The sequence below is a fragment of the Malaya genurostris genome, chromosome 2, assembly GCF_030247185.1.
Source record: "Malaya genurostris strain Urasoe2022 chromosome 2, Malgen_1.1, whole genome shotgun sequence".
Taxonomy (NCBI): Eukaryota; Metazoa; Arthropoda; class Insecta; order Diptera; family Culicidae; genus Malaya; species Malaya genurostris.
In genome coordinates, this window is record NC_080571.1 from 169,434,595 (window position 1) to 169,460,242 (window position 25,648).

The window sequence follows — 25,648 nt, forward strand, 5'->3', positions numbered from 1 at the left end:
AGTTATAAGATCTTGTACAAAATGAATGTATTTAATGTAGTTTATAATAGCAACTCGCTTGATAAAAAACAGTGTTCAGATTGACTAATGAATATCAAATTATTAATATGATATTCGAAATGTATTAGGTTTAAAGTACTATGTATTGTGGATGCCATGGCGAAAAAAAACTTATGCATATTGTCTATGAAATAAACGTATTTATGGAAAAAAAACTCTAGGGAAATGATTTCTTCAACAATGTGTTAGAGCTTTTAAAAATACGTAAAATTGTTTATACTACCGGATACACACCATTTCTTCAAGGTTAACTTTTAAACTAAAGTAGTTTGATTTGCAACTTTTTGCAACCTTCTGAAATAATTAAATACGAAATAAAAATAAAAAATAAAAATATCAAAAACTATTTCAAAAGGAGTTAGTGTGAAAAAAGTTAGAACAAAAAAACTGTTTTTAAAACCTTTTAGTAATATTACCGAATAATGAATTGAAAGTTATATTTTTTTAATAACTACTTATTTTAATAAGAGTTAAAATTAAATAATTAAGATTTAAATTGGGTGTTCAGCCACAAGTGGTGACTTTTCAGCCCTATTATATACATGATTTGGTTATTATCATGAAGACATCATTTGCTTCCGCAATTCTGTCATTTTTGTGTATGGAAAATTGTAAACCTACTTGTATTGTGTAATGTGGAAAAGGAACTTATATACTAACTTACTAACTAATACAGAGAGCGAATCGTTTTCATTTGAAGATTGCATCGATTTTTGTCGGAATTTGCTTATAATATTATGTGACATTACATCTAATGGTTCTATATTTGTGAGTCTGTGTAACTCATTTGTACTAAACCAGTAAGGACGCTTCAAAATCATTTTCAGAATTTTATTCTGAATCCTTTGAAACGTTTTCTTCCTGGTGGAACAACAACTTGACCAAATTGGTACTGCATAAAGCAAGGCTGGTCTGAAAATTTGTTTATAAATTAATAATTTGTTTGTAGACGAGCTCAGAATTTCTGTTCATAAGAGGATATAAACATTTAATATATTTATTACACTTTGCATGGATTCCTCCAACGTGATCCATGAAAGTGAGTTTTTTTTTTTCATACGTTAAACCTAAGTATTTTGCTTGATCAGACCATGTCAATTCCAAACCATTCAATTTGAGAATGTGATTATTGTTTGGTTTAAGAAAAGAAGCTCTTATCAGGAAAGATAATTAATTGCGTTTTGCAGCATTTGGTTTGATTTTCCATTTTGACAGATAATCACTGAAAATATTTAAGCTTTTTTTGTAGGCGACTGCAGATCACTCTTAGATTTCAACCTGTGGCTAACAGACTTGTGTCGTCATAGAAAAGCGATTTCTGACAACCAACGGGTAGATCTAGAAGATCAGAAATGAAAATATTATACAACATTGGAGCTGCTCGTACGGGTAGCAATTCAGATTTACAATTCTGATAGCTAACCTGAAGAGTACGATCAGTTAAATAATTTTGAATCATTTTGATCAAATAAATAGGAAACTGGAAATCAGACATTTTTGCTATTAAATCTTTGTGCCAACCACTGTCGAATGCTTTTCCTATGTCTAGAAGAGCAACTCAAGTGGATAACCCAGAAGATTTATTTGCTTTTATCATGTTCGTTACTCTTACAAGTTGATGAGTAGTTGAATGCTCATGACGAAATCCAAACTGCTCTGGTAAAAAAATTGAATTCACATTTATATAAGACATCATTCTCAACAAGATAATCTTTTCAAAAAGTTTACTGATAGAAGAAAGTAAACTAATTGGTCGATAACTTGATGCTTCTGCTGGCTTTTTATCAGGTTTGAGGATAGAAATTACTTTAGCGTTTTTCCATCTTTTAGGGAGTGTTGATCGATAAACGACGTTACCAACGGGTATCGCCAAAATTAATTGTCTTTCCACGAATTTACAGATGGCAATTTAGCACCAAGAAGCAAACAGCAGCGTAACGGGAACTTCGGAACAATAAAGATGGGCGTCTTATCACGATGATTGCTCAGTAGTAACTAAGTAGCTTTTAATCGTCATTTCGAGATGAGAGTGTGTGATAGTGTGCGTGTGTATTTTTTCTGTTTCGCTTATTAAATGCATGTGTGATAGCAAAGGTGAACATATTTTAATTGGATTTCTTAGTATGATAATATGACGATGAAGATGACGATGATGTATGTTATGTGAAGATCCGTAACATCCTGGGCCTCGTTGAAGCGCAGCATTCAAATATCGGATGATTGGAGTTGGTCATTTTCGTCAGATTGGAAATGATTCTTGCAGTCTTCGTTCAGGGAGTCATCAAGAGGAAGTAAACATAACTCTGTAGTAGCTCTGCGACGAATGCCAGCTTGAGTACGTACATCCACAACTCATACGATTCCATCTTCGCTGGGATAGATAGCAATAACGCGCCCAAGAGGCCATTGTTTGGGAGGAGTATTATCCTGTTTCAAAAGAATCATTGAACCAATCTTGAAATCTGTTGGAATTTTTCTCCACTTAGAAGGACGTTGATGCAACAAACTGATGTATTCCTTCGACCAGCGTTTCCACAGATCATTGATGTGTCGCTGAGTCGCCTGGAAGTGGGAGAGGCGATTAATAGGGATGCACGAGTAGTCTGGTTCAGGAAGATAATAAATGGGTTCTCCTATTAAAAAGTGTGCAGGGGTGAGCACGGATAGGTCATCCGGGTTGTTGGACACAGGTGTCAACGGGCGAGAATTTAAAATGCTTTCTGCTTGAGCAACGGCGGTTCGAAGATCATCAAAATGATATGGTGAGCATCCCATGATGCGGCGGAAATGATACTTGAATACTTTTACTGCTGCCTCCCATAATCCGCCGAAGTGTGGTGCTCGTGGCGGGATGAACTGGAATTGAATGCCTTTCTTTAGACACTCATTTGCCCAATGAGTAGATTCCAGTTGTTCGATAAACTGCTTTCGCATCTCCTTCATCTCGCGACACGCGCCAACGAACGAGGTGCTGTTATCGCAGTGTATTACGCGAACGCGGCCGACTCGACTGACGAAGCGTCTAAGCGAATTGACGCACGCATCTGCTGACATCCCGGCGACGATATCTAGCATCACGGCTTTCACGGCGAAGCAAACATACACTGCGACCCAGACTTTCACCGATGCGCCCCTTCCCGCGAATTGTCGAACGAAAAACGGCCCACAGTAATCCAGCCCCGTGTTTTCGAAGACCTTTGACGGCGTTATTCGTGCAACAGGCAATGGCGCCATATATTGATCGCTTGGTTTTGGACGACAACGGAAACACGTCACGCAGTGGTGAACTATGCTTCGAGCAAGGTCTCTGCCTCGAACAGGCCAAAATCGCTGTTTCATCGTCGAAAGAAGTTGCGTGGGTCCAACATGCAGCGCTTGATGATGAATTGATCTAGCTATCAACTTAGTAAGATGATGATTAGCTGGCAGTACTATTGGATATCGGCAGTCGTACGATCCTGGTGACTTAGAAAGACGTCCATTGATGCGGAGTAGATCCCGTGAATCGAAAAACAAATCGAGGTTTTTGATTGATGATTTGAACGGAGCATTCTTCAGAGAAACGATGCCCTTCTCCTGAGCGCGTAGGTATTGTCGCTCAGCACTAAAAGATGCCTGTTGTGCTACGTGAATTAACGATTTCAAAGCGTTGTCGTATTCCTCTACCGTTAATCCTCCTGTTACACGATTTAGTTTTGGTACTCTACAGTTGTCGGCGAATCGTTTGCAGTATGCAGTGACCTTGAGCAAGGGAGCGAGCTCTGAGTATGCAACAATTAAAGAATTATCCGCAGCGTGTGCGTGAAAGGCTACGATGGTTAACTTGCGTTCTTTATTTTGCTGCTCGACCATTGACGATGATAACGGAACGATTGAATCTGGCCAATCCTCCGGTGGAAGCAACAAACACGGCGGTCCATGCCACCAAGCAGCATCTTCTAATAATTGTTGGGGGTCTGCTCCTCTTGATATACGATCAGCGGGATTGTCAGTGGTGGGAATGTGTCGCCACTGAAAGCCGTTGGTCAATCTTTGGATTTCAGCAATACGATTTGAAATGAACACCTTCCATGTAGCAGGTGGTGAAATTATCCAGTGAAGGACGATGGTTGAATCCGTCCAGAATGTACATGTTCCAGTGATCTTAGTCGAATTAAGAATACTGTCCACTAGTTGGCTTCCTAGGACTGCGGCACATAGTTCGAGACGAGGAATTGTGAGACCACTTGCAGGAGCGACACGTGACTTAGCAATGAGAAGATTACATGTTTTTGTATTTCCGTTGTTAGATACGAGGTAAACGCAGCACCCATAACCTTTTTCGGACGCGTCTGTAAAGCAGTGGAGCTCGTAATCACCGGAAGAACAATTTAGAACCCATCTCGGCACACGAACCTGCCTGATGACGTCAATCGATGCGCGAAAAGATAGCCACCAGCACTGCAGTTTGTACGGAAGTTCGTCATCCCAATCCAGATTCTCTTGCCATAACTTTTGAACGAACATTTTCGCACTTGCCACCACTGGTCCCAGAAGACCTAACGGATCGAAAAGTTGAGACATCTCTGAGAGTGCAATACGCTTGGTTACCTTGTCAATTACTGGTAGCTGTGGAACCTTGAAACCGAACATGTCTTCAGCTGGAAACCATAATAGACATAAGGTTTTAATGGATGGTGAATCATCCAGTTCTAACACTGTTAACGTCTCTCGATTCAATTCTGGAATGTGTTCCAGAATGGCTGGATGGTTGGCACTCCATTTTCTAAGGAAAAATCCCGCTCGGTTCAGCAACTCAATTAACTGTTGGCTGGTTTCTATCAAGGTTTCCAGGCTGTCGGAGCCCGTCAACAAATCGTCCACGTAGAATCCTTCCTGTACCACAGCTGCCCCGAGAGGAAATTCCTTGCCATCATCTTCAGCAAGCTGGTTGAGCGTTCGTGTCGCAAGAAACGGCGCACACGACGTGCCGTACGTCACGGTATTCAAACGACATGGAATTATTTGCTCAGATTCATTCTTACGCCAAAGAATTTGCTGAAGCCGACGATCATCGGGATGTACAAGTATCTGTCGGTACATTTTTTCAATATCAGCGGTCATGACGTACCGATGAAGGCGAAAGTTAAGCACAATGGACAAGAGAGTGGGCTGAACCGTTGGACCAGTCAGGAGAATGTCATTTAAGGAAAGGTGATTAGAACTTTTACACGATCCGTCAAACACAACTCTCGTTTTAGTTGTGGAAGATTCAGGACGAACGATTGCATGATGGGGCAAGAAAAACTGGGGTAACGCGTCACGAGTCAGCACCTTTTCCATGTGTCCAAGCTATTCTTCCATGAATTGCACATAACTGGAACGGAGCAAGTCGTCAGCACGGATGCGCCTTTCTACAGAGTTGAGTCGTCGAGCCGCAGTGGACCATGTATCACCGAGAAGAGGAAGCATTTCTTGTCGAATAGGTAAACGTACCACGTATCGTCCATCGGAATTGCGTTTGTGTGTCCTTTTGAAAAAGTTTTCACATTGCTGTTCCTCCGCCGTATATGCTTTGCCATGGTCGAAGTTCTCCACTTCCCAAAACTTTTTCACTTGAGTTTCTAACTTGTCGAAAGTAGAAACGAGACATGTAACTTGAGTAGGTGACTTGGTGGGTACCTTTCCAGCGAGAATGTATCCCAGATTTGTCTTATGCAGGTATGGCAGATGTGCATCGAAGGAGATTTGCTCTGCTTGCAGTATCACGGAGAATAACTCTGCGCCAACTATCATGTCAATGCCCTTGCTGATGTTAAAATGAGGATCTGCTAACGGAAGGTCCTTTGGAATTTTCCATGCTCTAATGTCGATTGTTCTCGTTGGTAGACTGGCGGTTAGCTTCGGTAACACCAGACACTCCAGGCGATGTTCGATGGGTCCAAAACGGGAAGACAGTAGCACTGACACGGAGTATCGCACATTCACTACGGCTTGGCCGATACCACTAACAGGCACGTTTAGCTTACTTCGTTTTAACGCAAGGCGTTGACACATGGATTCAGAAATAAAATTTGACTGTGATCAACTATCTAAAAGAACACGAGCACATTGGTGTTGCCCTCGATGGTCTCGGACCTTCACCAGAGCAGTATATAGTAACACAGTTGATTCACTTATTGATGAAGTTGTTTGACAAACATTGGATGGATGTGCGACTGTACCGGACGGAGCGGAAGAGGGCGCGCAGACCGACGGCGGCGACAACGATACCGAACGATCAGCCGAGGTGACACCGGTGTCACCTAATCGCGCAACGGAAGGAGAATGAGATGCATTATTGGCAGACAGGAACTGTTGTTCGAATACAGGTTCTGCCTCTGGTTGAAGATGTGATGAAATTTCAGTTGCGATTAATGTAGATGAAGGAGGAAAATAAAGCAGTGTATGGTGCTTCTTTTGACAGTATTTGCATGATCCACCTGTGCAATTTTTAGCCAAATGGGTGAATTTTAAGCAGTTAGTACATAAGACGCTCCGTTGAACAAGTTCGAAGCGTTGTTGAGGAGTTTGTGCACGAAAAACCTCACATTGGAATGAATAATGAGCTTGTTTACATGCCGCACATTTGAGAGAATGCTCTGTAACAAAGTGTTGGTTTATTTGGCGAGCCCTAGGGGGCTTAGATTCCGTAAATGAAATAGCATTTTGGGAGAGCTTGAGTGACTGTAAAGTCCTTGAATGCTCGTGTATGAATTTCACTAACTCTTCGTATAATGGACGTTTGGATTTATCCCGCTGATTTTCCCACAACTTTTGTGTGCTGATGTCCATTCGACTGAACAGAAGTTCTACCAGAACAGAATCCCAATGCTGTGCCTTTGTTTCCAATGAATCCAGAATTTGAACGTGCTTTTCGAATTCATCAGCAAGATCAGATAATTCATTTGCCGATTCATCTCTTAGAGGTGTTATAGAGAACAAAGCAGAAATATGTTGTTTGATCAGTAAATTTTTATCTTCATAGCGATCGGAAATCATCTTCCAAGCAACAATGTAACTGGTTGATGCTATTGGAAGCGAACAGATTATGCGTGCCGCATCCCCTTTCAGAGACGCACGGAGGTAGTGTAGCTTCTGAATGCTCGAAAGCGATACGTTGTCATGAATCATCGCCTTGAACATGTCATGGAAACCAGCCCACTCATTTGGGTTTCCATCGAATTCAGGTAGTCTCAGCTCTGGGAGACGCATACCGGAGGAAGTATTTGTTGAATCAATTACGGGAACAGTTACTGAATTTAATGGTGAAACTGTTAATTTACTAGTCAAAGAACCTTTCAAACGATAATATAACGTTTGATATTCAGCACGACTTTCCGAGAATATTGGTTCTCCACAGCGCATGGAGTCGAGTTCGGTTTCAATAGTTTCGAACTCTTCCATTAATTTATCGAGCCGTTCTAGGCGGAATGGAATTTCGGTCGATTTTGACTCCTCAAAATTCTCCTCAAAATCTCGAATAAGAGCAATGGACCCCATCACATAGGCACGCTTGGCATGCAAATGCTTGAGCTGCTTAGCTTTTTTGGTTCTCGTTGCAGTCGCCATTTTATTTATCTTGCACCAAAAAGAAAATTGCACCTACCTTTTTGGAGGTACTTTACCTTGATCACGACGATAGTTGCTTTTTCCCAATGACTACAGCGACCTTTCAGTTACAACCAGAGTCCGTCAGATGATTAATCCTTTCTGCTGAAGATTCCAAAACTGCTCGCAGTACTAGTAGCAGCAACAGAATATGAATTGACAGCAGCAACAGCACGAAGGTGAAACAGCCCTCTTTCTCCACGTCGCAGCAACGAAACGGCGAATAATAGCAGCGAACAGCCAGAATGTGGATCAGCTTTTTCCTCAGTGATGAAGATCAGTACATTGAGCAGCAAGCATAGGTACTCGAATGGTTCACTTCATTAGACAATGGACGCTGTCGTAGGCACTGATGACCAATTCTTTACAAAGATGACGAAGCGAGAAGATGGCGGTGCTGGTTTTGTATAACGTCCTGCCACACGTGGTATTATCGAGAAAAATTACTTTAACGATAAAGTATCCCGGGTTTCGGCACCAATATGTTGATCGATAAACGACGTTACCAACGGGTATCGCCAAAATTAATTGTCTTTCCACGAATTTACAGATGGCAATTTAGCACCAAGAAGCAAACAGCAGCGCAACGGGAACTTCGGAACAATAAAGATGGGCGTCTTATCACGATGATTGCTCAGTAGTAACTAAGTAGCTTTTAATCGTCATTTCGAGATGAGAGTGTGTGATAGTGTGCGTGTGTATTTTTTCTGTTTCGCTTATTAAATGCATGTGTGATAGCAAAGGTGAACATATTTTAATTGGATTTCTTAGTATGATAATATGACGATGAAGATGACGATGATGTATGTTATGTGAAGATCCGTAACAGGGAGTAAGCTAACGAGAAACACTTGTTGAAAATTTTAACCAAGAGTCTACAGGCAACATCGGAAAGGTTTTTGCTTTCTCATATAGAAAGGTTATGCAATCACTGTGAAAACCAACTTTTGAACCGGAGGGCCGAGTGTCATATACCATTCGACTCAGTTCGTCGAGTACGCAAAATGTCTGTGTGTGTGTGTATGTGCGTATGTGTGTATGTAACGTTTTTTTGCACTAACTTTTCTCAGAGATGGCTGAACCTATTTTCACAAACTTACGTTCAAATGAAAGGTCTTGTGGTCCCCTACAAAATTTGTGAATAGTATTTGGATCCGACTTCCGGTTCGGGAGTTATGGGGTAAAATGTGCAAAAAAATGAAAATATGTGTTCTATTTTTTCTCATAGATGGTGCGACCGATTTTCACAAACTAAGATTCAAATGAGAGGTCTTGTGGCCCCATACAAAATTCCTAAATGTATTTTGGATCCGACTTTCGGTTCCGAAATTATGGGGTAAAATGTGCAAAAAATTGTTAAAATAAGTGCACTAATTTTTTCTCATATATGGCTGAACCGATTTTCACAAACTTAGGTTCAAATGAAATGTCCTGAGGTCCCATACAAAATTCCTGAATATTATTTGGATCCGACTTCTGGTTCGAGAGTTATGGGGTAAAATGTGCAAAAGAAAATATGTGTTCAAATTTTTCCCATAGATGGCGCGACCGATTTTCACAAACTTAGATTCAAATGAAAGGTCCTGTGGTCCCATGCGTTATTCCGAATATCATGCGGATCCGACTTCCGGATCCGAAAATATAGGGTAAAGTGTGTTAAAAATTGTATACCATCACTGAAAATGGGGAAAAACCTTTAAAAATTCTAAATCGACCTCAAATATTTTCCAACTGATAGTTTTTATCAGTAGACGGTAAAACAAACCGATTTCGGTTGCTCTTTCAAGAATCGCAGAGAATTATTTTGAAGAATATCACAGTATTATATATGATGGTACGATTGATATGAGAAAGGCATCATTACACCACTAGGTGGATTAAAACAGGTTTTTATAAGAATATTCAAAATTCCATCATTACCAGGAGCCTTCATGTTTTTAAGTTTCCTAATGATTGACTTAATTCCATCAAAATTCGTCTTAATAATGCCATCTTGTAATAACACTTGAGTTGAAATATGATCATATTTCATTGAGACTTCATTTTCAATAGGACTCACAACGTTCAAATTAAAATTGTGAACACTCTCGACCTGCTGAGCAAGTCTTTGAGTTTTTTGGCCATTTGTAAGAAGTATTTGATTTTCTTCCTTGAGAGCAGGATTTGGTTTCTGAGGTTTCTCAAGATCCTTAAAAAGTTTCCAGAAAGGTTAAGAATATGGTTTAATTTGTTCAACTTCTTTAGCGAAATTGTCAGTTCGCAAAAGAGTAAATCTATGTTTAATTTCTTTTTGCAAATCCTTAACTATGTTTTTCATAGTAGGATCACGAGAACGTTGATATTGTCGTCGACGAACATTCTTCAACCGAATGAGCAATTGAAGATTGTCATCAATGATAGAAGAATTTTGTTTAAGTTGAGCTTTGGGAACTGAAAGATTTGTAACATCGATAATGTAATGATTTAAATTATCTATTGCTGTGTCGATGTCCGCAGAATTTTTCAAAAATTTTTCTTGATCCACATAGTTTTCAATGTGAGATCTGTATTCAAACCAATTGGTTCTATGGTAGTTGAATATAGAACTAATTGGATTAATTATAGCTTCGTTGGAAAGTCTGAATGTTACAAAAAGATGATCTGAGTCAAAGTCAGCATGTGTAATCGGTTCACTACTAATATGACTTTGATCTGTTAAAACCAGTTCATTTGTAGAAGGATTTTTTCACCGAAAACAAGCAAGTCGGATTACTGGGATGAAGAGCTGTGAAGTAACCAGCTGAGAGTTGATTATGAAGTATTTTTCTATTACTGTTATTTTGTCTACATTGGACATGCTTTGCATTTAAGTCACCTATTACGAACATTTTCGGTCAATATCTTGTGAGTTTTTGTAAATCGCCTTTGAGGAAATTTGCAAATGCATTGGAATGGTAAATATGATCCAGTGATGAAATAAATGCCATGAATGGTTTCAACTTCGATTCCCAAGCTTTCAATAACTTTAGTATTGAAAGACGATAAACTTCGATGTTTAATTTGCCGTTGGACAAATATATCAACTCCACCACCCATTCCAGTAAACCTGTCAAAACGATGAACCACATAATGTGGATTGCTTTTCAATTTGACATTCGGCTTAAGTAATGTTTCTGTCACAATGGCAATATGAATTTTGTGAAATTTGAGAAAATCATAAAATTCATCTTCACTTGATTTTAATGATCGACCATTTCAATTTAAAATATTCAAATAATTATTTTACCTTACTGTTAAATTTCAAATTCATTATAATATTAATTGCAAATTTCCATCCCACTTGAAATGCTTCAAAGTCGAATTCATTCGAAGGATCATTTGGAAAAAATTGATCTTATAGGTATATCATTTCATTTTCCGTTATATCGTCTAAATCGACTTATGTTAAAGAAGCGAATGGCATTGAAATAATGTTGGTAGGTAAATATATACCTGTTACACTAGTGTAACTGCCATTAGAAGAAGATGACGTGGCCGATCTAATAAAATATTTTCGTTAGAAGACGAACTAGAGGGCGCTTTTGTTTTTTAACATTAGAAGAATTAAATGGTAGTTGTCTACCTGTTACCAAAGCATAACTCTCATTAGAAGAAGAATATGACGAGGTCGATCTACTTGTCCATAAATTGTTTTCGTTATAAGACGAATTGCAAGGCGTACCTGTTTTTTGTTTTAAATTCGAAGAAATAAGTGCCTTAGAAGAATTAGGCGTGACAGTTGTAACGTTTTTTGATTATCATTTATGTTCTGTGAATTTAAGGTCGTTGATTTGACTTGTTGTCTAAGCGAACGGGCGTTTAAATTTTTTTCCCTGCCAGTACATTTCAAATAATTGGATTTATGATTTCCATGGCAATTAGAACATGAAAATTTATCAGTGGTTTCATTCATTGGACAAATGCCTTTCGGATGCGATTTACCACAATTCAAACACCGTATATTCATACGACAATTTTTGGTTCCATGGCCAAAGCCTTGGCAACGACGACATTGCGTTAAGTTTGCAATACCATTATGCCGTTTATAATGTTCCCAATGAATTTTAATGTGGGAAATAAAACGTACCTTTTTAAAAGTTTTCAAATTGTTTACATCACTTCGATTGAAGTGTATTAAGTAAATTTCATGGGAAATTCCAGAGCATGGTTCAGAAGTACCATTCGCATTTTTTTTTTCATAAATATTACTTGGGAAGAGGCAAAACCGAACAATTCTTTTAGTTCATTTTTAAATTCATCAGTATTCTGCTCATTTGATAAACCTTTTAAAACAGCCTTGAAATGTCTGTCTATTTTGATATCATATGAATAAAATTTATGAAGTTTCTGGGACAAATACCGGATAACACGTTCGTAATCTTCCAATCCATCAACCAAAACTCGACATTCACCTCTTCGTCCGATTTGAAATGAAACTTTTACTTTCGGAGAAAAGTAGAATGCTCAGTACGGAATGCTTTGAAGTCGGAAATCATCACCGTCACTGGAGGCATAGATTGTTATTTCTTACGAGAACGACAAGCGTTCATTTTGGGAATTTTAGAAGAATTTTCTTCTATGTCGCTACAATCAGATTCAGGAAGAATCTCGTAAATATTGTTAGACGGCATAGAATCAACGGAAGTTAAGTCCGTCCGTTGTCTTTTATTTTTACATTCAGATTCTATAAGATGGTGAATGTTATTAGAAAAATTTTGAATAACGGATTGTGATGTATTCCTTAATGAATTATTTTTAGCCTTAGGTTTATTGCCTTTTCGGTTGGACGCAGGCATTTTTGAAAAATATAAATTACCTAGGCTGAATTAGTCTTCCATTAGACTTCTAGTTTGGATAAGTCTTGATGAAGACTGATTTTGTGGTAGTCTTAAAAAAGACAGATTAGTTCGAAAAATAATTCTTTGAATGGCTAGCCTTTAAAAAGGCTGATTAATTTATTAGTCTTGAAAAAGACTAATTACATTAGAATATCACTCTTTGTATAGCCTTGAGAAAGGCTAACTAATTGTTAGTCTTTAAAAATACTGTTAGTGATTCAGGTAGCCTTGAAAAAGACTGAAGCCTTGAATCAATGAAACTCTAGATAGCCAGAAAAAAAATCCAGGAGCCAAGAGCTATACGCGTGCCGTGCGAACGACTGTTCAACCCCGACTGTAACAGTTATAGTTGGCGAAATGTTTTCTTCAGCAAAGTTAGCGTAAATTGTAGTGGCTAAAATATTGTTGAAGACAAGAACTCTCTATCTGCCTCCAGTAAAAAAGTTAATTTTTCTATTTGTCTTTACACGCGTGCTGGAACATGGTAGTTTACTTAAATAAAACCGCGTCAATAACTCCTACAACATTGCAGAAGACACCAACAAGGAAAAGTTTATGGTAGGTCGCCAAATAATTAAAGGCATGTAATTGCAGTTTTGAACCACTGTGCGTTGGTGGGTTTGCCACCTTGTATTTAGCTGGACGGGATACAGCATTTCATACTCAGCCGCTGGATAACAGAACAGACGCTGTTTGAAGCCGTCCCTAACATGGAGTACAGACGCTCCGACATCCTTCTAAGAGGACCTCCTTCCTTGTCAGTGTACGATCAAGGTCCCACCGGGGTTGGTTACCAGATCTTTCCTATGGTTACTCATACCACAGCCGGCACCGCGAGGAGGTAGGGATAGGAGTTACTGGACAAGAGGTTAAGATCCCCATTGAGGCCTGAATCACGCGTTGTCCAGTCGTTTATCAACCTGTGAGTTGAGAGTGCAAAGTATTCATTTAGCTAGAAGATATCAATAGATAACAATTTGACAACCCTCAAGTATTTATTGAAATTACTTAAATTTGTAAGATATCTTCTTCCTCACATGTTAACAATATGCACAGATTTTCATTATGAAAATATTTCATTCTGTTTATCTGCTCATTGAATATTTTCATATTTTGCTTATTGAATATTTCAAAGCTAACCGGAAACAGGACGTAAACAAAACTGAAAAAAGTTATATATCCATAGTAACATAAAAGAAAGTTGCCAGATAGGACAATTTTCACTTACCCTTTTTTGTCAAAGATAAATGCAGCTAAGCTAAAATGATGATTCGTTGAACCAAATATTAGTGATTCGTTCGTAAACGACCTGGGGGTATTATAATTTGTATTTGGTACTAACCTTTATGCTACCTTACATTTGAGGAGGCTGGGGTCCAATAGGTGATTGATAATATCGATTATCTTTCTCATAATTGTTATTCCTCTCACATAAATAAAAACCTGTTTTAATCCACCTAGTGCCTTTCTCATATCAATCATACTATCATATATAATACTGTGGTATTCTTCAAAATAATTTTCTTCGATTCTTAAAAGAATAACCGAAATCGGTTTGTTCGACCGTCTACTGAAAAAAATTATCAATTGGAGAAGATTTGAGGTCGATTTAGAAAACTTTTTATGGGTTTTCGTCCTTTTCAGTGATGGTATACATTTTTTTACATACTTTACCCTATATTCAGAAATTACGTATGAGACTACAGGACCTTTCATTTGTACCTAAGTTTGTGAAAATCGGTCGCGCCATCTAGGAGAAAAGATAGAAAACATATTTTCATTTTTTTGCACATTTTACCCCATAATACCGGTCAGATTTAATTAGTTGCACTCAAGCGCGGCAACGATGGAGAGGCATAGCACTTTTTGCCCCTTCAAAAATTTATTGGAGTGGCTTTGCTCCCCCTAATATTTTGGCAACTGGAATAAATATTTGAAAGTTTGCTAGGAATATCTTTTGAAGCCGACTTTCGAACCGAAATTCGGAGGAAATAGTATCATATACCATTCGATGTATATGCACAATGTCTGTGTATGTATGTGAGAAAAATAGGCACGCACTTTTCTCCGAGATGGCTGAACCGACTTTAACAAACTTAGGCTCAAAGTAACTATTGTCCCATAGAAATTTTGTAAATCTCATATGGATCCTATTTCCGGTTTCCGAATTACTGTAAAAATGTGCGAAGAATTGCAAAAAATATGTACTCACTTTTCACCGAGATGCCTGAGCCGATTTCAACAAATTTAGGCTCAGATGAAAATCACACTTGTCTTATAGAAAATTTTTGAAAATCATAAGGATTTAAGTTTGTGAAACCTGTTTTAATCCACCTAGTAGTGCAATGATGCCTTTCTCATATTATTTATTTTCGCCTATATATTACAGCAAAAACTCATAATATGACTACAATTTAAAAAAGTTAAGAAAAGAGTTTCGTCGACTTCTGTTGCATCTACTACATTGATATACTACATTTCAATTTTAGTCCGTGAAAATTTATTCAATCATATGTGAGAAGCTGAAGTGAGCTCCATTTTATCACATTTGATTACTTTTGTCGGTCATCCGGATCTGGATATCGTCATAGTGACAATCGGCTCATTCAACCATAAACTAATATGACTAACAAATTTGTTTGTGGTTCTTCATAACTATGATCTGCAAAGTAGTGAAATTTACCAGCCAGTTTAAAGAATTGGTATCTTATGAACATAATATTCTTGAAAATGACATTTTTACACTAAGCACCCTACTTCCGAAATCAGGGGTTGGAACCGAACGAAAATTGGAATATTCTTATGGCATCTGAATTTTAAGTTGAATCTATGGCGGTCAAAAACGATTCCGTGATCTTCGAGAAAAATTAAACACGTTTTTGTGCATATCACCTTGTAATTGCGGAACCGGAGGTCGGATCGAAATGAAATTCAAGAACTTTGTATGGAACCGCGTGACCTTTCATTTAAATCTAGTCAGCCATATCATTGAAAAGTGAGTGACAATATTTTCACATTTTTGTGCATATCACCCTATAACTCCGAAACCGGAAGTCAGAACTAAACCAAGCTCAGGAATTTTGTATGGGAGCGCAAGACCTTTCATTTGAATGTAAGTTTGTGAAAATCGGTCTAGCCATTTCAGAAAAACGTGAGTGATATTATTTTCACATATTTGGTGCACATCACCTACGGAACCGGAAGTCGGATGCAACTGAAATTCAGGAATTTTGTACGGGACCGCAAGAAGTTTGTGAACAAACTCTGAAAAAATTGAGTGACATTATTTGTCGGTTTTCACAGTGATTGCATAGCTTTTCTATATGGGAACATTCAATAGTTTTCTTTTATAGAAGAATTTGTAAATTTGAGCTAATATCTCGTAAATAGTTAATGAATTCTTTTAGGTCGCAGGATTTACCGGTGCCTAGAATCCGGTCCCGGAATCAATAACTTTTCTCCGAGTTGGTTTTTACCGATTTTCTCGAACTTAGATTCAAGTGAAAGGTCTTACAGCGCTTTACTAAATTCCTGAATTTCGGTCGGATCTGATTACCGTTTCTGTAATGTCAAGGTTAAGAGTGTAAGAAATTCCTAGCCATCATATAGAGCGTGGATGCAAAATAGAGAGAAAAAGTTTCAAACTTGGACTCAAAACTATTCTGTATAGGTTATGTAAGTTGCTGGTCATACAAATCATCTTCGGCTATACCGGTCTCCGGAATGCGGTTCCGTAAATAGGGATATAAATCTTTACACCGGTACACACTTTTCTCCGAGAAAGCTCAACCGAGTATCACAAACAAAAGTCCCGCTTAAAAGATATTCCGGAACTGCAGAGTTATGTGCATTTTAAGACGTCATTTGGGCCGACGCTGCAAAAATGGAATTTTGGTTCAATACTTTTTCGATTTGTAAGTTATGCCAGCTTACGCCCCAAAAACCTTTCCTGTTTCTATTCAATGGGAAAAATTTTATCTAGACCACAGTAATATTTCTGTTAGTATGAGTAATATGAGAAAAGCAATATGGCACTACTAGGTGGATTGAACTAGTTTTACGTACACAACTGGTTTGACGTGGTTCGTTCAAGCAGAATGATTTGCTTTATTTTATTTCTACTGACTTTTCGCTTCATCCTGTAAACATGTATACTTCTTTATTCTTCTGTTTTTTGACTCCTTCTTCAATATTTTTTCTTATCAACGAATAAATAATTAAACGACTAAACGATACCTCTCTACACTGGCGTTTGTCGGGAGTCATTGTTTATAACACATGGATCAATAAGTACTGAGACTAACAATGGAACATTTTTTTTGCAATATTTTTTTATTCATCAACGTAATCACCTTTTAGGGTGACACAATGGTTCCAACATTTTTTTTTCGATAAACTGCTTTCTGAATCATCGACTCGTTGCTGTTTTTGTTCCATCGAAAGCAATCGCGGCACCCACTTGGAAAAAACCTTTTTCATGCTCAATTTTTCATGAAGGATAGTAAATACACTTCCATATGATATCTGTGTCATCTCAGCAATCTCACGGAGCTTCACTTTACGATCTTTCATTATAATTTTTGTCACTTCACTCACATTTTCCGGTGTAACGGCTTTCATAGGTCTACCCGAGCGTTCCGCGTCACTTGTGTCGGTACGACCACGTTTAAACTCGGCGAACCACCGACAAATCGTTGCTTTCGATGGACAAGAGTCCGGATAACATTTTTCAATCCATTGTTTCGCTTGCACGGTGTTTTTACCCATTAAAAACAATGTTTTATCAAAACACGAAACTCGGGTTTTTCCATTTTTTAAACAAACTACAAAACGACTTTACTCCAACCTCGATAACTCAGCTGTTTCTGGTCGGATCGACTTAAAATTTTGACCCGTTTCAAGCAAAGGTTAGTACTCTAGAAAGACGTGGTTACTGGTTTACTACGAGCGCATTCTCTGCTTTAGTCTTGGGACTTATTGATCCATGTGTTAAATGCTTATTATTCCAATTCCATTCACTCTGCTTTAATCGGTTATTTTCTGTTTTTATTTCAGAATACTTTAATATCCAAGTAAATGATTTGGTTCTGGAACTACACGTTCGAGGTAGCCCTACTCCAAACATCAAATGGCTCAAAGATGGAATTCGAATTGAAGATATTGAGTGTAATAAATATTTTGCACTAAGAGAACCGGATGGTATACATAAACTTACAATCCATGATCCTCAGCGAATCGATGAAGGACGATATGCATGTGTAGCTGAAAATGTGGCAGGAAAAGACATCATTACACATGTAGTTAGGCAGCTTAACAAAGATGAGTATTGCCATATTCGCGGTATAATGTACCATGACCCAAAAGTAATAAAACGTGGATATTATTCAGAACCCTCTACGGTCGAGTTAGTGAAACGAGAACCGAGAGAATTTGTATGGTTGGAAGACGGATCGTACTATGTTCGTGGTCAAACACCCGAGGAATTATGGGAATATGAAACTGACACAAGCACAAATAGTGAATATGAACCGTATAAACCATCAACCGAAGACCAAATGGAAGACAAAAATCAAGAACAATTTATTAGAGAAGAGAGCACAGAAGAGATTGGCAATCAAAATACAGAGGGTGAAAATAAACTGAAGTCAGCAAAAATAAAAGAGAATGACGCAAACATTAAGAAAATGAGGAGGAAAAATACTAAACAGATAATGCGTTCATCTCCATTTGACACAAATACAACACAAGAAATAAACTCAGAAAGGCACAGTATACAACTTTTGAAGCAAACTGTAATAAAATCTGAAGACATAGACAGAATGACAACAAATAGATTAATAGATACATTCAAAATACCAGTGAATGAAAATAATGAGGAAACTCACCTTAATAAGAGGTACCAACGGTTGTTGCCAGAGATTATTCAAGATTCAAACTCCGACAGCAAAAATTCGCTTAAATTTATTACAGAGTTGCGAGATACAATAGCCGTGGATGGCGGATCACTAAAACTGTTTTGTACATTATCTGGTCCCAAGCCTGAAATAAGGTGGCTAAAGAACAACGAACCCCTAGAGTTTACCAAAATTATAAGAAATCAAACGCGCGATTCAACAGGAATAGTGCTAATTACAAAAGTTTCTGAGACTGATGAAGGTGTTTACACTGCCGTCGTGAAGCATAAAGATTGTTTAATCAGAAGTCAAGCCAACGTAACAGTTATCAAAAAACCCGATACAGCAATTGGAATGGCTCCAATATTTATCACGGGAATAAAAGAACGATACGACTTCCGTGTTGATGATCTTATTCTTGAAACACACATTAATGGAGACGGATTATTACTAGTTCAATGGTATTTGGATGGCATCGCTATCAAAAATAATGATAAATATATTCAAATCCGTGAACCAATGGGCGTGTACAAATTGTGCATACACAAGCCACAAGCTCGAGATAACGGAAGATATCTAGTAAAAGTACACAATGATTTTGGATCTTCTGAACTGCGCTACCATCTTCGCATTGAAGGCAAAATGAAAACGCCTTCTTATGGAATCTTTCACGCTAATCCTAAAAGAAAATATACAGACGACGACGTAAAAGAAAAGCATAGAAAGCATTGTGAGGTTGTATTTCTGGAAGATGGTGCTTATTATGTGCGAGGACATACTCCTGAAAGATTATGGGAATGGGAAACAGACACGAGTGCTGAAAGTGAATATGAGGATTATGTTTCGGAAGAACATGATTCAATAGCAGTAGAGGCCAATCTATTAAATGAAGATGAGTCAGAACATGTTGCACAAAGCACAAAATCAGATTCGACAGAATCTGAGACACAAGTAGAACGCGATCAGATGGATGATGCAGAGTATACGAACTCTATATCTGTGTCAAAAAAAGTGATTAAACGAGGGCCGAAGATTAAAAAAATGCGCAAAAAGCAATCGAAAGTTCTTATTGAAGAAGAACCAATTAATAAAATAGATACAGTTATTACATCTGTGCTTCAAACAAATTCGACAGAAGAACCCGAAGATAAACATGTGCCAAAAATTAAATTAAGTCAGAAAATATTATCTGGACAGTATCAGTCTCAGATTGGATCGCAGCTAACGAAAAAAAAAGTTGATGTTGAGTTCATTAGCCGCTTAAGAAGTCAAACATTACTCAAAGGAAAAACAATTAATTTGAACTGCTGTTGTTCTGACAACCAGAATATTGAAGTTGTTTGGTTTAAAGATGGCAAAATATTTGAAATGAATAAAAGATGCGTGAGTAGTGTTCACTACGGTTTTATTACTCTTGAAATTTATAGAGCAAACAAAGAAGATTCAGGCGTATACAAATGTTGTGTAAAAACAGCTAATGGCGAAGTGAGTGATTATTGTATAATTACTGTATTCGAACTGCCAGACAAACATGAAGTTGAGTTAGTTCCACCAACATTCATACACCCTATTAAAGGTATGCATAACTTAATCATATAGATCTGATTTACCTAAACAAGCCTAATACGTGTTCGATTTCCACTCTTAAAATTCTAACCAGGACTCTTCACAGAAAATTTTTAACGCGTTTTAGGAGCGAAGTACAACTCAGACTGTCTACACCTTTGTGATAACTCATACTGCTTTCAATCACTCGACTGTACGGGTGCTTTTAGGGCATCGCACCAAAGAGGTCTTGTTAGTTATCCATGTAGTACCATATCATCCAGCATGAACTAAGGCCGTTAGTCATCCTATACCACACCCATCCAGCACGTACTATTTTTTTAGAACAGTCATGATGTGGTAAATCAAGTAGAAGACCGACAGTTATTCTAAGTACACGGACAAAATTCCGATTCCAGAAATGAGCAAAACGAGTCATGATTTGGGGAAAATAATATATTTTCATGTTATGATAATACACCATGATTGAAACTTCTCGGATCATGGTCCATTTGGACTGATTTCTCTGTAATTTAAACGCACTTGACGCTGTTGGGTATAACTTCAGGCGTCTTTCTGCTACGATGGTAATTTTTGTCACATATATTCAGGCGTTATGTTTTGAAATACGAAGATTTCAAATTTGAATTAAATAGAATGTTTACTTGCTATGATTGCTCCAGTTTTGATTTTGTGTTTCGGAATTTAAACACTTAAATGAACTGCATGAAGAAACACGTGTGAATCAAGCATCTTATAAAGAAACTTTATGTAGAAATCTTGTAAATACCGCGGATTGATATAGTGATATCCGGGTAGAAAATTTGAGTTACGAGCTTTGAAAGAAATACATTCCTCAAGTTAGTTGGGGCAGCAGGGACCATGTCTAAAGGCCTGACTACCCCTCCCCCGGCAACTGCGAGTTGTAGCGCTTGCCTAGGATGTGGTGGGGTTTGGCAGGGGGCTCCGCTAATCCTCTATAAAAAGCTGCATGTATCTTCAAGTAAGTCCTACTAAAGCAATCGTGTGACGCTCAATGTGCACAAGCCAGCGGGAGTGCCAACTCGGCACGTTAGGACTGACGCCAGTGAGGTCCTAACTATGGCATACTGGCTACCATACCATCCACGGATACGATACGGTAGATCGGAATATATAAAGAAGCTACTCCTTCAGTAAAGCAGGGTGGAACCGGCTTGAAATGGCGAGTAGGCTAATGCCGCAGCTGCCTTCCGACCCATATAACCGTGGTAGGCCTTATGGCACGCTGTCTCACTTTCAGCCACCTGGTTGGGATGACTGGGTGGAAGTAGGTTTAGATGCCCTTTTCCTGATTTGCACTGATCCGGCTCTGAGCGTAAAACCAACCCTCGCATGGCCTCACTGCACCGCATAGGTAACTATGGGATCACGATAGCGACTACTTTCGACTGGGTTTGACGGTAGCCATAACTTGGACCCATATAAAATGAGTTTTACACCATCAACATCGGCGTCGAGCAAGGAGGTAAACCCTTTCGCAAGAGAGGGTTTGGGGTGGTCTCTATCCAGAACGGGTGCGAGAGAGGAGAGCGAAGCAGTAGCTGAGGGGACGAGCGACAGCAATGCCCCTGTCAAATCAGTGGACCAGCCTGAGTCCCGGGAGCAAGGGAATGAAGTAGTCAAGCCGAGTATGACAGCGGTCATAGAATAACTCGACGTGATTATCGAATTCACGCAGAAGAAAACCAACATCAGCAAGGAGCTGAAGGTGAATTTGCTGAAGCTGCGTAAGGCCGTGAACGTAGCTAAAAGGGACCAAGAGGCGTTGATAGTGCGGCTATAGGGTGGCGGATAGGCGGAGAAGTGTTCTCAAACAGAGCCCTTCACCTTCGATAGCGATAAAAACCAGGATGCAGTCGACTAAGCGCTCCGGCTCACGATTGAGTGGAATAAACAGCGCCGGAAATGCGCCAGGGATTCTCCAGGTAGTAAACGCCTGACTCCCAAGGCCAAAAGGAGTAAAGACCATGGCAGAAATGATGGGGCGAAGGAACGTGGCAAGGGGCTCAACCCAAACCTCGGCACTCGACCCCCGAATTCGAGCCATTAAAGCGAACCCGGCGAGAATCAGCCTGAGCAACCATGGCTGAAGGTCGCCAAGAAGAAAAGGGTCCAAAAAGATGCTGGGCCCATTCCCGAGTGGAGGGCTAGGGACAAAGGCGAGGCTTGGTTGGTTAAGGCCGACAAAGAAATGTACGCCGATGTGCTCAAGGCCATACGGAATGAGGCAAAGCTAGCCGAACTTGGCAAAGAGGTTCGCAGCATCCGTCGCACGAAAACGGGAGAGATGCTGCTCAAGTTAAAATAGGGAGCACAGGTGGGTGGAACTTAGCTTGTTGCGCTGGCCCAACAAGTCTTGGGCGACACGGCCGAGGTTAGAGCCCTGCGTAATGAGGTTGCACTCCAGTGCAAACGGTTGAATGAAATCGCCACCGCAGAAGAACTTGCCATGGCCATCAAGGAGCAAGGAGGTGTGGATGTCCCACGGGAATCCATCCCCATGAGGAAAGGACCACAGGGCACCCAGATAGCTACATTCAAGCTATCGGCCACGGATGCTAATATGATCCTCAAAGTGGGCAGGCTAAAGATCGGATCGTCGGTATGCCCAGTGACCGCTTACCAAGCGCCGGTGGTGGACATGCGCTTCAGTTGTTTCGCACCTGGCCACAAGTCATGGGACTGAAAGGCTCAGACTTGAGCAACCTCTACAAGCGTTGCGGCGGCGAGGGGCACAAGGCGTATGCATGTGAAAGAACGCTACGTTGCATGCTGTGCGCGAGCAAGAAGAAGGCAACAAACCACGTCATGGGCGGACCTACTTGTTCAAAAAGTGGAGGGAGTAAAACAACATGCAAGTAGCACCTCTGAATCTAAATCACTGTGCAGCTGGCCAGCAACTGCTGCTCAAATCAGTGGCGTAATGAGGCATTGATGTCGCCATTCTCTCGGATCCCTATCGCATACCAGTAGATAACGGGAACTGGGTGGCGGACGAATCCAAGACTGTGGCGATCTTGATGACTTGTCGATACCCAGTGCAAGAGGTGGTGAAAACGCAAGCGGAGGGAGTAGCCATAGCGAAGGTGAACGGAGTGTACTATTGTAGCTGCTACGCTCTACCGAGATGATCAATAGACCAGTTCACCCGGATGGTCGACATGTTGACCGGTGATCTGGTGGGTCGGAAGCCGGTGGTGATAACCGGAGACTTCAACGACTGGGAAAAGGCTTGGGGCAGCCGCTTTACCAATAGGAGATGACAGACGTATCAGGATGATGACAATAGTAAAAATGACTAACGATGTTCCAAAGGTCGAATATATTTGCTTTCTATGTAATGTGTATAATTGTCTTCAGGTTTGCATATGGACTTCTTCCAGTTTTTCGAGGGTATAGTTGGCGCTGACCGTTTTATTAATGATTTCTGAACTGTGTAATGGAATGAGTAGTGGTTCTTGCTTTGTTACATAATCAATGTCGGTGAACTTTTACTGTACAGCTCCGGAAGAATATTAGCGTATTTTTGAAAATGTTTCTATTCGAGAGGCCACAGTTAGATGTAATCGGGTTGCTCTCTTCTCCTGCAATAAGGACGTAGTTACTAGAGATTCGTTTGGTGCCTCGATAAGGCCACAGCTTCCGGATACTCCTCTCAGGAGTTTTGAATAGCAAGTGTCTGGAAACATCTTCTACTTGTTGTTCGTTGCAGATGATATTCTTAGTATTTTTGTACATTCTCCGGTTATAAGGTAAGTTGATTGTTCGTTGATGAGAGCTTCCGCGAAATGTAGGTTAAGCATTCTTTTATCTTAACAACCGGTTCCAATAGTTGATGTTGCAGGATGTCTGTCTTCAGCGTCGGGATCAGGATGAGGAACACCATTTTTGTATCTTTACGAAACATTGCTAAGTCTAGGTATTCTAACACTTGATCAAGGCTTTGGATATTTACATTTTCGTTTTCGAGAATTTTAGTTGCTCCATTAAGTTCTTCGGACGATAAAATGTCTTTAGAAATTGTGTTTAGTTTTTACAATTGAATAGCTTCAAATATGTTATTCACGTGAGATGTTAACAGATCAATATTTAGGTTTAGATTGAATAATTTTTTTACAATATTAATCTCATCAGAGACATTCTTTCAGATTATATAGTTTTGCCGAAATTCAACAACGTTATCTTTTATAATGTTTTGTTGATCATTTACAATTTTAATGAGCCATTGCCGTTTAAACCTTCCGAGTGAACGGAAGTGTTTGGTATTTACTGCGAAGCGTTGAAAACCAGTGCCGTGTGGGATAAAGTGAGCGGACGATCAAAACTAGATTATACCGCTATTGTGTAATAGACAATAGTGCTTTTTCCTGTGAGAGGTTTTTTGCACATTATACACTAAAGCAGTGCATTGTTGTGAGCGGACGATCGAAACAGTTCCCTTAGCCGTTGATTGTTTGATCGATCAAGACAAGTCCAGCGGTGTATGTGACATCACTGAGCGGATTGCAAAAGAGTGTGCTTTTTTTCTCGGAGGTTTTTTTGCACACCATCGAAGCGGCGATACGCCGATCAACGAGGGCTGGGCCTTGGTGGCCCCCGTTTTATTTAAATTTAGTATTATTATTTAGTTTTTTTTCCTTCTTGAATTCGACTGTTCTATTTCTCCCCGATTCTTTTTTTTCTGCGCGGAGGTAGTTCCGCAACATGTCAAATTTAAATCTACATTCCGCCTAGAGCCTTGGTACACCGGCGGCTCAGTGATATCATTGAGCTCCTCCCCGCACCGATGTTGGTTTTAGGGGACTTTAACTCACACGTTACGGGATGGGGTTGTCTTTATGATAACAGATCAACTATGATCTATGATATTTGCGACAACTTCAATATGACAATCTTAAACACGGGTGAAATGACACGGGTTTCTGCACCACCAGCAAGACCAAGTGTGCTGGATTTATCCCTTTCCTTGACATCGCTATGGTTGGATTGCACGTGGGAGGTAATTCCTGATCCCCGCGGTAGCAATCATCTACCGATCGTAATCTCAATCACCAGCGGCTCAAAACCATTGAAGACAATCAATGTTTCGTATGACCTCACATGAAATATTGATTGGAATAGCTATGCGACCTCGATATCTGAGAAACTTGAAAGAACTCAACAACTTCCTCCGGAGGAAGAGTATACGTTTTTGGCTGGCTTGATTCTCGACACCGCGACTCAAGCTCAGACGAAACGTGTACCCGGCACGAAAACTAACATCCGTCCTCCCAAGACTCTGTTCCGGAACAGAAGATCACCCGCGCCGCGATACCCAATACAAACGAAACACCGTTCTCACTTGCACTCTTGTCATGTAACAATAGAGCCCCGGGGTTAGACAGAATCAAATTCAACTTGTTGAAAAATCTGCCTGACCCCGCCAAAAGGCGCTTGTTGACTTTATTCAATAAGTTCCTTGAGGGCAATATGGTTTCAAATGACTGGAGACAAGTGAAAGTGATCGCCATTCAAAAACCAGGAAAACCAGCCTCCGACCACAAGTCATATCGGCCGATTGCTATGCTTTCCTGTATCCGCAAATTGTTCGGAATAAATACTCTTTTTCGCTTAGACAATTGG

General features: G+C 39.6%; 1 protein-coding gene across 1 annotated transcript in view; it reads left to right on the forward strand.

Annotated features, from left to right (window-relative positions):
- Positions 1-25,648, forward strand: part of LOC131432302 (muscle M-line assembly protein unc-89-like) — a 582,923-nt gene that overhangs the window by 537,530 nt on the left and 19,745 nt on the right. The window contains exon 6 of the mRNA XM_058598498.1: positions 17,601-20,015. Within this exon, the coding sequence (XP_058454481.1) occupies positions 17,601-20,015 (2,415 nt within the window). The remainder of the gene's footprint in view (positions 1-17,600; positions 20,016-25,648) is intronic.